Source organism: Montipora capricornis, unplaced genomic scaffold, assembly GCF_036669925.1.
Source record: "Montipora capricornis isolate CH-2021 unplaced genomic scaffold, ASM3666992v2 scaffold_429, whole genome shotgun sequence".
In the NCBI taxonomy this organism is placed as follows: domain Eukaryota; kingdom Metazoa; phylum Cnidaria; class Anthozoa; order Scleractinia; family Acroporidae; genus Montipora; species Montipora capricornis.
The window spans coordinates 135,027-146,362 of NW_027180161.1; the positions used below are offsets into that span (position 1 = coordinate 135,027).

Here is an 11,336-nt window from a genome sequence, read left to right on the forward strand (position 1 = left end):
ACGAGGCACAATAAGAATGTCTGCATGCAGGTTTTCTAAGACTAAGGGGAATTGACACAAGCATATTCCCTGAGGCCTCATGTTGAGTTTTCTACTGTTTTTAGGCTGAATTGAGTTAGTTACTATAACATGGAACAAAACTTACCTTCAAATTGAACCTTGATGGAACTTCTCTTTTAAAGAACTAACCAGAGCTTGCACACCCATTCAAAATAACTTTGACGAAACAAGGACAACAAAACCTTCGTTATTGAACTTTTTGAAACTAAATTCACGTTCTTTCTGGCTTCCTAAAGTGGTTTATAAGTTATCTAAAGCCTACAAACTTCGCAGTGCAGAGGGATATTTATTTTAACTTGTTGCTTTTGAAAAAAAAGGGGTTCGGTCGTGTCCTTCGATTAACAACAACAACAACAACAACAACAACAACAACGACAACAACAACAACAACAGCAAAAAACAAACAAAAAAAAGGAAAAAAACCCGTAACGCTGTTTCTCGTTACGCCGTTACCCGTTACGCCATTACGCGTTTTACTAACAACCGATAAAAGTAGTTGGGAAGGTTATGTAAATGAACCGCACCAGAGCTGTACTTCACCCCGCTTCTGTTAAAGCGCAAAAGAAATAGTTTCATAGCCCCTCTCCCCCCTATTCACTCGTTCAAAAAGGTTGTCACGTTTGCCTGTCAATTTCAACCCCCTACACTTTAAACACCGTTGTAGCTGCTCAATTGTGTAGTGTTCTGGTTCTCTCTCGAGAATTGAGCCAAGAACACGGTCGACGTCCCGTAAAACCGAAAATTATGCCTCATTTCTCTTGTGACTCTTACAGAGTCCTTACAGCCTGAACTTTGTTTGTCTGAGTTACTTGGGGGTCTATAATGTCTTGACGTCATTAGTGCGAAGCGCTATTCAGTTTAGCAAACATCGTCAGTTTGGCATATAAGGGCTCGCGCGGCTTACCATTAGAACAAATATTTAGAATAATCATTTCTCCAGATTTTACATTTTATTAGCTTTACAGTGATATATACTTTGTAAAGGTTTTATTACAAACGACGCGCGTACGAAAGATTTTCCGGAAGACACTCCTGAAGGTCTACAGTAACCTTAGCCAGATAAACGCCTAAAATTCATGATGACATGGCAAAAACATTTAAATGTTAAAGCAAGCGCTTACTGTGTTTGTTTTTCAAAGAAACTGTAAACGCTAACAAAAAAGTCGTATTTCCAATTTAAGACCACACCCAGAATTTTCAGACAATCATAGCCAAAAGTAGTTGGGAAAGTTATGAAAATGAACCGCACCAGAGCTGTACTTCAACCCGCTTCTGTTAAAGCGCAAAAGAAATAGTTTCACCTTCTCTTATATAGCCCCCCTCCCCCCTATTCAATGTGGTAACACAACAATTTCCCACTAAAACCATTCCGTTTTGCACAACATTGAATAGGGGGGAGGGGAGAGAAGCAATGAAGACGTCAAAAGTGCTGACCTTCTCAACGGTTTTGTTTATGATTGTAGGCACGTTCGTTTTATGTATCGTGTGAGATGCGAACAGTGGATAGTTAAGGTGCATACTGTCCAGCTAGAAGAATCCCTAAAAGGGTCAATCAAATGGCTCGCTGCTGATAAGAGTTGTTGAGCAAGAACTAATGAGATTACGATTCAAATAAGCTCGTACTGTGTATGCCGTTTATTATTTATTCGAATGCCAACTTACTGTAAAGTCATGTCTTGTTTTTTGTATGTGATTTTTACAGATGTTTCTGTCAAGGAACAAACTCAGATCCTATTTACAAGGGAGAGCTTTCCATCTTCTTCTGTGGCTTCTTATCGAACGGAAGGTATATATGACCTTACGGGAATTTGACCATGTTGGAAATCGACGCGAGAAAAAAAAAATCATTCACTCGTAAAATTCAGGATGCCCATAACATCGAATTAAAAAAAGTGTTTACAACAAATGGGCTTTTTATACACCCTTTTAATAAGTCTAATATATGCCGTTTTCCACTAATGAACTCGAACTCGTGCTTTCAAATTTTATTCAGCCCCGCTTGGTTTTAAAATGGATTTATTACTTTAATATAATCGTCACTCCATTTCAATTTAAATATATTATTATTGCTACAATATTGTGTTAATTTTGTGTCAACTCGGGTTCGTTTTAGTTCTTACCACTAAGCATTGTGATACGAAAGCCAAAGACTCATCCACGCCAAGAGAAAACATTTTGTGGTAATTTTTCGTATGAAAACAAACGTTTTCTTTACGTGGATAAAACAGCACATACATTTAGAAACTGTTTTCGTTTGTGTAGCAGAAATGACTTTAAAAGCGGTGATACATAAAAAAAATTCAACCAAGAGGGCTTGCAAACCAGTGAAACCTCTAAATTCATTAACAATATCAAAAATCGGATTAGCTAGGAAATAGGTAGAATGATAGGCAAAAGATGGATTTTGGCTTTAAAATTGGAAATCGTCTCTCACTGATGTAAAAACAAAAAAATAAATAAAAGAAACGTAGAAGAAGCGAATAACTTTCAATCAGTCGACCTCTAAATTGACCCTATTTCTGGGTGTTTGTTTGTTTTGCAGCTACTTCTTCATGTCAGAGTCATATCATAGAATCGATAAGACAAATTTACCAAACGAATGAAGGGGTGGTTTTGCCAGTTCCTTGGAATGAAGGGTTCAGCTTCCAACTAGAGAACATTTTCACCAGACTTAAGATAGTTCCAAAAGAAAAGACACGCGGAACGCTGGCGAAAGAAATCACCAACATGACAAGTATTTTTACATCACACGAAGATTGCCAACATCCGCGAGTTGTCCTGATTGAGGGCGAACCCGGCATGGGAAAGACGACCTACTGTAAAAAGCTGGCATATGATTGGGCAACTAAACAACACCACAAATGGGATGCGTCTTTCCCAAGAGTAGAGGTGCTCCTGCTCCTCAGATGTCGTGACATTGATTCTAGCATCTGGGAGGCTATCGACGATCACATTCTTCCGGAAGAAGTCGACCCAGAGTTGAAAGAAACGTTTTTCCGGTTCGTGCGAGAAAACCCTTCTAAAGTCCTGTTAGTGCTCGATGGGTTGGATGAGGCAGACCCTCAAAAATTGGCTGTGTACTTTAGTCTTATTCAAAGAAAGCTGCTCCCTGGTTGTCACATTGTTCTTACTTCTCGTCACGAAGCAGGAATTAAAGTAAGACCTTACTCGGACACACTGTTGGAGATTGTTGGATTTACGAGAAGTGATGCGGAGTGTTTTATAACGAAGTATTTTCGAGACGCAGTGCAAATGGGAGAGAAGCTGATAAATGTACTGTGGCATCCGTATGATGCTGATGAGCACATTGAAGGGAATTTAAATGAACTAACTAAAAACCCTTTGAATACACTTCTGCTCTGTCTGCTTTTCGAAGATTTTGGCGGCGTTCTACCAAACAACAGAACACAGCTGTACGTAGAGATCGTTGTCTTCGTTTTGAGGCGATACGAAATGAAGAAGCATTTACCAAGTAGTGGTAAAGACCTTCTAATAGTTTACAAGAAGGAACTGATGACCCTAGGGAGAATGGCGCTAGAATCTCTTTTTAAAGGAGAGCAGCATTTCGATGACGTCCGTTGGAATTTCACGGAAAGTCTTTTCATTAAATTTGGCTTTCTCTCGATCCAGGCTGGCGGTAGTAAGAGAACGCCTTGTTGCCGTTATAGCTTTTTTCACAAGAGTTTTCAAGAATTCTTTTCTGGTCTATATCTTGCGTTTTCAATCCTGGATGGAGAAATTGATAAGAAGTCTGTTCTGACTGACGAAAGATATTTTCGTGAACTAAATCAAGTTTTTATGTTCATGAGTGGAATCATATCCTCACAATGTGAGGAAACGGCAGTGTCGATTGTAAATAGTGTTGCCTCACTTGCAAGTGTGAGAGGCCGCAGATCTCCGCATGGTGCGGAGTTGTACGTGAAGTTGGCTTTAGATGTCATTGGGGAATCTAAAACTTGCTCCGAAAACCTGTATACTAAATTAGCTAATACCTTTGGAAAAAGTCTTGATTTGACGGAAATTCGAATAGACTTCATGTCACGTACGAGCATTGCTGCCTTTTCCCAGGCCTTCACAGTAAACACCTCCCTTACTACTTTGCATTTGTCTGGCGACTTCATTGGTGTTGAGGATGCTATTTCACTTTCACTTTCCCAGGCCCTCGCAGTAAACACCTCCCTTACTACTTTGAATTTGACGGGCAGCTTCATTGGTGCCGAGGGTGCTACTTCACTTTCCCAGGCCCTCACAGTAAACACCTCCCTTACTACTTTGATTTTGTGGGGCAGCTTCATTCGTGCCGAGGGTGCTACTTCACTTTCCCAGGCCCTCGCAGCAAACACCTCCCTTACTACTTTGGATTTGTCTCACAACTCCATTGGTGATGAGGGTGCTACTTCACTTTCCCAGGCCCTCGCAGTAAACACCTCCCTTACTACTTTGAAGTTGTCGGGCAGCTTCATTGGTGCTGAGGGTGCTACTTCACTTTCCCAGGCCCTCGCAGTAAACACATCCCTTACTACTTTGGATTTGTCTGGCAACTCCATTGGTGCTGAGGGTGCTACTTCACTTTCCCAGGCCCTCGCAGTAAACACCTCCCTTACTACTTTGGATTTGTGTGGAAACTTCATTGGTGCTGAGGGTGCTACTTCACTTTCCCAGGCCCTCGCAGTAAACACCTCCCTTACTACTGTGCATTTGTATGGCAACTCCATTGGTGCTGAGGGTGCTACTTCACTTTCCCAGGCCCTCGCACTAAACACCTCCCTTACTACTGTGCATTTGTATGGCAACTTCATTGGTGCTCCTCGCCCTAGTTTAGACCCTCGCATCATACTTTGGTGGTGAGCGTGATCTTCATTCTAAAGGTTTAGTGTTTACATCGACGCCAACAGGATCATGACTTACGATATTAGGGACCTTAAGCAAGGACGACGACAACGGCTACGAGAAGGTTGTTGTCTAAAAATATGGAATTTAAGATCTACGACGGCGACGGTCGACGAAAACGTCACTTCAAAATATAACATGGCTCTATCTATCATAAGTCTTTCGCGATTATTCAGTCTCCTTCACGTCCTACAATGTGGGCGAAGTATCCTAAAAGTGAATTGGTACGAGCGGTTTCAGAGTTAAAAATAGAGAATTAAGGATTCTCTGTTGAATGCTTAAGTTGTCGTCAAAACCTCAAATTTGGTGATTTGACGTCGTCGTTATGCAGAGGACCGCTAAGATACTTGCTAAAATCCGTGCTGCACGTGCAGCACGATTATTTATGCTCTTTTAACCAATACTATTACTGTTTTGTGGCGATGTCGTAGTCGTAACCGTCGCCGTTTCTTAAATTCCCTATTATTTCTCGTTACTGTAATGATTTTGAGATCACTCCAAGTCGTTCGGCTTGGAAAGTGTGAATACATAATCCAAGAATAAAGTTGATGAGAACGGTGGATGTTCAGAAAGAAAATTGAAAATTCATAGTCATGTGCTCTTGTTCTCCACATGACCTCAAATTTGTTCTTTTTACGTCGTAGTCAAGACGAGAACGGCCAAAAAAAACCTATCAAAATGTAAAACGCACGTGCAGGGCGTGCAAAGCTATTGTTTTTGCTCACTAAATATGCAAATTTATGGAGTTCTCGTTGCCGTGGTCCATGCTTAAGGTCCATATTGTCTTTTAGAGTTCACGGTGTTGTTGTTGTTGAATCCTCACCCCTTGTTTGTTGGTAAGCATGCACTGAAAGGTTAAAAGTCACTTTCTTGCTAGTGCGTCACGAGAAATTAAAGGTCTTACATACATAGAAAGACACCCAGTTTGTCCCTTTAGATATGTTTCAGTTGTAGTGTGTACCCTGATAAAAAAATCACAGTCGAGTCCTTTTCTTCGGATTTTGAAAGTGTGTTTGTTTGGATTTTGCGGTCAGCCATTACTCACGTTGGAAAACTGACCGATTGGACATTAGAGGGTTGGATCTAGGAGTAAGTGACGTCATTTACTCACTAGTTAAACGTTTGAGCGCGTAAATGTAGTTTATGATATATGCAAAACACGAGTTTAAAAGTCTGAAAGCACGAAACTCCCCTGCTGCATATCAAGTCAGCCGCGTACACACGCACTGTGCCTTGAGTCTTTGACGTCATTTTCTTCTCGATCCAGCTCTCTCAAGATTTTCAAGTTAGTAATGGCAGACCATTTAATAGGAAAATGTCATTTAAAATTTTGAAATCAAAGCTTAAGACTTGGTTCACTTAGTGTTAACTTAACATAGTTTTGAAATCCAAAGAAAAAGGAGAATTGATTTTTTGGTCTTAATACGGCGTTTAAGGCATTTTACATAAAGTAGAAAGGAAGATGTGCTACTCAAGATGTCCGCAAAGATGATAGACAGCAGGCGCTCAACCCGATGACTTTTTGTGACTTCCGTCAGTTGCCTTTTTGAATCTACTTCAATTTCACAAAGAACTCAAGCCGGTCAAATGCTAAAAGTGCCAGTTTCCTTGCACCACATTCTTTGTCTCTTTTTTTAAATAGACCAAATTGGCTAACTCATTGTTTAGCCCAATTGAGATCCTTTGAAAGTAAAACCTTTTTTTTTTTTCAAGTAGTTTCATATTATTTAAATGTGAATGCTGTATTACCATGTAAATGCATTATAAACCCCGAGAGATTAGAATGGAAACTTTTCCCCTAGTGTAAACGTAGTCTAAGACTGTCTTTACATGAATGCTGTTTAAAAGTTACTGTAATGATATCAAAGAATGCTGCGGCTTTTCACAATCAGATTCAGTAATCTGACAAGATTCTTGTAAAATAAATTTATTTACTTGTTAATAACAAATGAATTTTAGTGGCAACTATTTAAGACAAATGCTAGTTTTAATAGGCCATTTACCAAATATCAAATATTCAGCTTGATAGTGAGGCAGTGAGGACAAAAAAAACACTATGGAATGAATGTGAAAAATATTTACATATCATTCACTTTCCTTTGTCCTCTAAGCCTCTCTTTCAAGCTTAATAAAGGCCTATTCAGTGCTTTAAAAGATGCATCAATATTGTACATCAATGTTAGGTCCATGAAGGTGGAAAGATTGCTGTAGCGTTTCACATTCAGGTTCAACAAATCTGACAACATCCATATAAAGTAATTTATCAAGGTGTTCGCTAAAATGGTGTTTTTATTGTGCATAAGCAATATCTAATATATATTCCTGCGTTTTCAAGGCGAAACAAACATTGGTATCCTTTTTATGCAATTTTTTCAAAGGACTTATCAAGGAAGTTTCTCGATTACTTTGCTTTGTGTAAATATAGTGCTTTGTTTACGAATTAAATCAATTTAACAAGAGAGTTTCATCGGTTTATTCTACTTATCACGAGCAGCGACTTTTGGAGGGTCCTGATATGCTCTTACCTGAGGGTTACCATAAAAACATCTTTCAACCCGAGTTCAAGGCTCATACCGTCATTCTCCGTAAGGAAACAAAACCTTCATCCCCACCGTCATGTTATTAGGGCTAGGAGGATTTCTTAAAACGTTTTCTTGTGTTCTTATTTACTTTGTTAAGATAGAAACGTTCATTCTCCTAACTAGTACCAAAGCTTTCTTTGTAGAGTAGTCATGAGAATTTGGTGTTAAATCACATCTCTTATAAGCTAATAATTCTCTTCTTTCTCAATAACCTCTTTGACAGACATTTTATTACGATTATAAGAAGAATTTACATGCTCATTACTCCTGGGAGTCAAAGACTGAACCCTTACCCCACTATCTACCCCTGGGCACCCGAGTACATGTCTCTTATACCAGACACCCTTACCCCACTATCTACCCCTTAAGGCCGGTTTACACGCTACGATTTGTCGCCCCGATCTGTCGGCCCGACAGTGTCGGGACGCGAATCTTACGTGTATTTTGACACCCGATCTTAAGGCCCGACGTCAGTCCCGACGTGAAGAATGTCTAGTAGCCCTCGTTCTTTTTTAAAGCGGTGTTTTACTCCGCATGCGTAGTGAATGCTACGGCGAAAACAAAATGGCTGACGAGCACAACGGTTTTTGGTCGCTTTATTCATCAACAGCAGCAGCAACAACGTCATTACTGTTACTTGCTGCAGCATTATCAAGAATCAAAAAGATAGGAAGAAGGAAAACACGATGTGCTTGGGTGAAAAATTGGCATCGGACCGAAGCCGGGGCTTTTCACCAACTTATGTCATATCCAAGTTGTTCGTTCAGTGATTTGGCTACATGCGTTCTCGCAATCTCTCTTTTGTTCTTGCCATGATACTCTTTATTCCCGTTGTCATATAGACACGGATATTTAATCCATTCCGCTATCAGCAGGGAGATTTCTTTCTCTTGGAAACTGCGCGACTTTGGCCTCTTCAGAGTCTTCATGTCCGCCATTTTGATTGCTTCTGTTTGGTACGCATGCTCTTTTCTCAAAAATTTGATTGACATGTCGTCTTCTTTGAAAGTGTCGGCCGACTCGACAAAAATCTGTTGCACTGCAACAGATTTTCTGAATCGGGCCGATTTCGTTTTCACGAATCGGCCTTAAGATCGGGTGTCAAAATACATGTACGATTCGCGCCCCGACACTGTCGGGCCGACAGATCGGGCCGACAAATCGTACCGTGTAAACCGGCCTTTAGTCTCCAAGTATCTTTATCGTATCTGAAATGAATGCATATTTGAAGTGCGAGTTATAGACGAAAGAGAGAAGTGATCCTCACACTTATCTGTACAATTTAAGCAATTGTCTCTTATAGTAGACACCCTTACCCCAATATCTAACCCTTAGTCTCCAAGTATCTTAATTTTATCTGAAATGAATGCATATTTGAAGTGCGGGTTAAAGACGAAGGAGAGAAGTGATCCTCACACTTATCTGGACAATTTAAGCAATTGTCGCGTTATAGACAGCTGAAAAATTCATGTGGCGTTCAAATGAATGGCTTCAGTCATCAGTTGGCAGAGCACTGTACCGGCATCGTAGAGGGTCATGGGTTCGGATCCCGTTGGAGCCACCTGAATTTGACAGGGTTTTTGTTCGGCTACGCTCAGTGATTGGTAGACGAAAACGTCTTGCCAGCTTACTTAACAATCAGAATCTCACACGCGTTTTGCCGCGTCTCCTTAGCGCCGGCCTCACATACCTGCATCGCGTTCTGATTGGTTTAATTGCTTGTCTGTGTCCTGGGTGCTTAACCACCTTAATAGCTTCAATTAGCGTTGCACGGCACTTTGAGAAAACGTTCCATGTTTGACATATTTGTTCTGCATCGTTTTAGGGAAACACACGGTCTTCCTTGTTAGTCTATCAAATGAACCCTTGTTTTCTGTCACCTGTTTAAAATGCCGCTCCTCGTTGACTGAGTGTGAGCAATTACCTTCATTGGAGGAGAACGCAAACGACTTGATACAAAGACTGTGAGACTGAAAGGAACAATAAGAGATTTCAATAGCTGGGTCGGCAGGTTTTTTTTTCTTTCTGTAATCACTTTGATTCGTTTTATTTGTACCACTAATATTTTAACTCGACTGAACACTATAAAATTGACACTTTATCGCAGCGCCTAACACATTTCATCATTTCTCCGAAAAAACGTCGCCTTTAGGGAACCACACAAGTTACACAATGTGAACTTAAACGGCAACCATTTGAGCCACTGACGAGTTGTTGAAAGACACGGGTTTGTCTGTGAGTCAACGTCACCCGATCGGCCTTTCTTTTTCTAAGAATTTCTTTATTGAAAAACAGTTGATAGAGAAGATTCACATCCACAGACGAGGCCCAGTGGCATTTCATGTCCCTGAAAGTCGCCAATTTTAACCGTCAATTCGAAGACAGTTCGAGTCGGATCATCGTCTTAGAAATTTTCTCATGAATTGTACGGACCATCATGATTCATACCTGAAAGACTGAGAGATCAGTATGTAAATTCACCTCTCAATTTCAATGCACTGTCAGCTAAAAAAGTACTGAGAATAAAGATTATTGTCAGCTCAAGGGTACCATCCTAATAAACCACCAAATTCTCATGACCTGCCAACGAAGAGATCTATAAAAGAAGCGAGGAGAATAAACTTTTAGATCATTGGAGTCAAACGGGTTTTCCATTTCACTTCGTTTCTTTCCTGTCCCCTGTCAAACAACGAAGCGATAGTTTATGGAAAATGTCAGCAGGTGAGAATACAAACTCAAACGCCTGTCGGACCAGTTTTATTTCTGCATGCCAGATAACCGGCACATATTTGTCATATAAAAAAGATCTCAATTTTTTACGCAGTGATTGCAACCCATTGACTCCTGAGAGTGACATTTAATAGATTTTACTCCGTCTAACGCCAAACAATTTTACTCGTCAATGGGAGTTCGGTTCAGGAGTCAATTGGTTAAAATTGCGCAAATTTGTATTTGAGATGACGTTCTTGTTGCTGTCTCCGTTTTTTTGGTAATATAGGAAGCTCCAGTATCTGAGAGCTTTTAAAAGAAACCACGAAAACTAGACGGGAACGAAAACTTCTGACTCACTTCAAAATGCAACTTGACGCTATCTTAAAAACTCAGCGATTATTCCATTTTACCACGTTTTACAATATGGGTGAAGTATTATCGTATAACTGAGTTGGTACGAGCGGTTTTCAAGTAAAGATTAAAAAATGACCGATTCAATGTTATATGCTCTCGTAGTCGTCATAACCTTTAATGTGGTTCTTTCAACTCGCTGTTTTGCAGAAGACCGTAAAGAAATTTTCAAAATACGTGCCGCACGTGCAGTACGATTATTTCTTTTTCTTTTTAAGGGGGGTGGCTCTTAACTACCAAACTGTTGCTATGGACCCCTTCAAATATAATCATTTTTCGAGTTCTTTTAACTCTACAGTTACCTTTTTTTCGTCAAGTGTGTTCTATTTAACATTTCTTTGTCTGATTCGACTCTCAGCCACATTTGGTAAATCAAGTGACCAAAAAGAAAATGCCTAAACACTCAGCAAGTTAACTATGTTTTTCGCAAATTTTTAACACAACTTTATGAGGACATTCTAACAAAATCTGTAGCAAGGATTTAAAATATATCTATTTCTCAAAAAATATGGCGTCATAAGGCCCACCTTTGATACACTTTTCAAAATATCAGTTCCATTTTTTGTCCAAATAGAAATTCCATGCTACAGTTGGCGAAAAATGATGGGACGGTTCCCATCTGGTGAATAAACCAGGGACTAACTGCGCTTGTGCTTTCTAATTGAAGTGATGTCAGATTGT

The 11,336-nt window shown here is 40.0% G+C and overlaps 1 protein-coding gene across 3 annotated transcripts in view; it reads left to right on the forward strand.

Moving 5' to 3' along the window:
* Positions 1-7,407, forward strand: part of LOC138035605 (nucleotide-binding oligomerization domain-containing protein 2-like) — a 35,191-nt gene extending 27,784 nt beyond the window's left edge. For 2 of the 3 annotated variants that reach the window (XM_068882253.1, XM_068882254.1), the window contains exons 8-9: positions 1,763-1,846; positions 2,603-7,407. In XM_068882253.1, coding sequence (XP_068738354.1) covers positions 1,763-1,846; positions 2,603-4,908 — 2,390 coding nt within the window. In that variant the 3' untranslated portion in view covers positions 4,909-7,407. The remainder of the gene's footprint in view (positions 1-1,762; positions 1,847-2,602) is intronic. The other variant, XM_068882255.1, reaches the window with a different exon arrangement.
* The last annotated feature ends 3,929 nt before the right edge of the window (positions 7,408-11,336 follow it).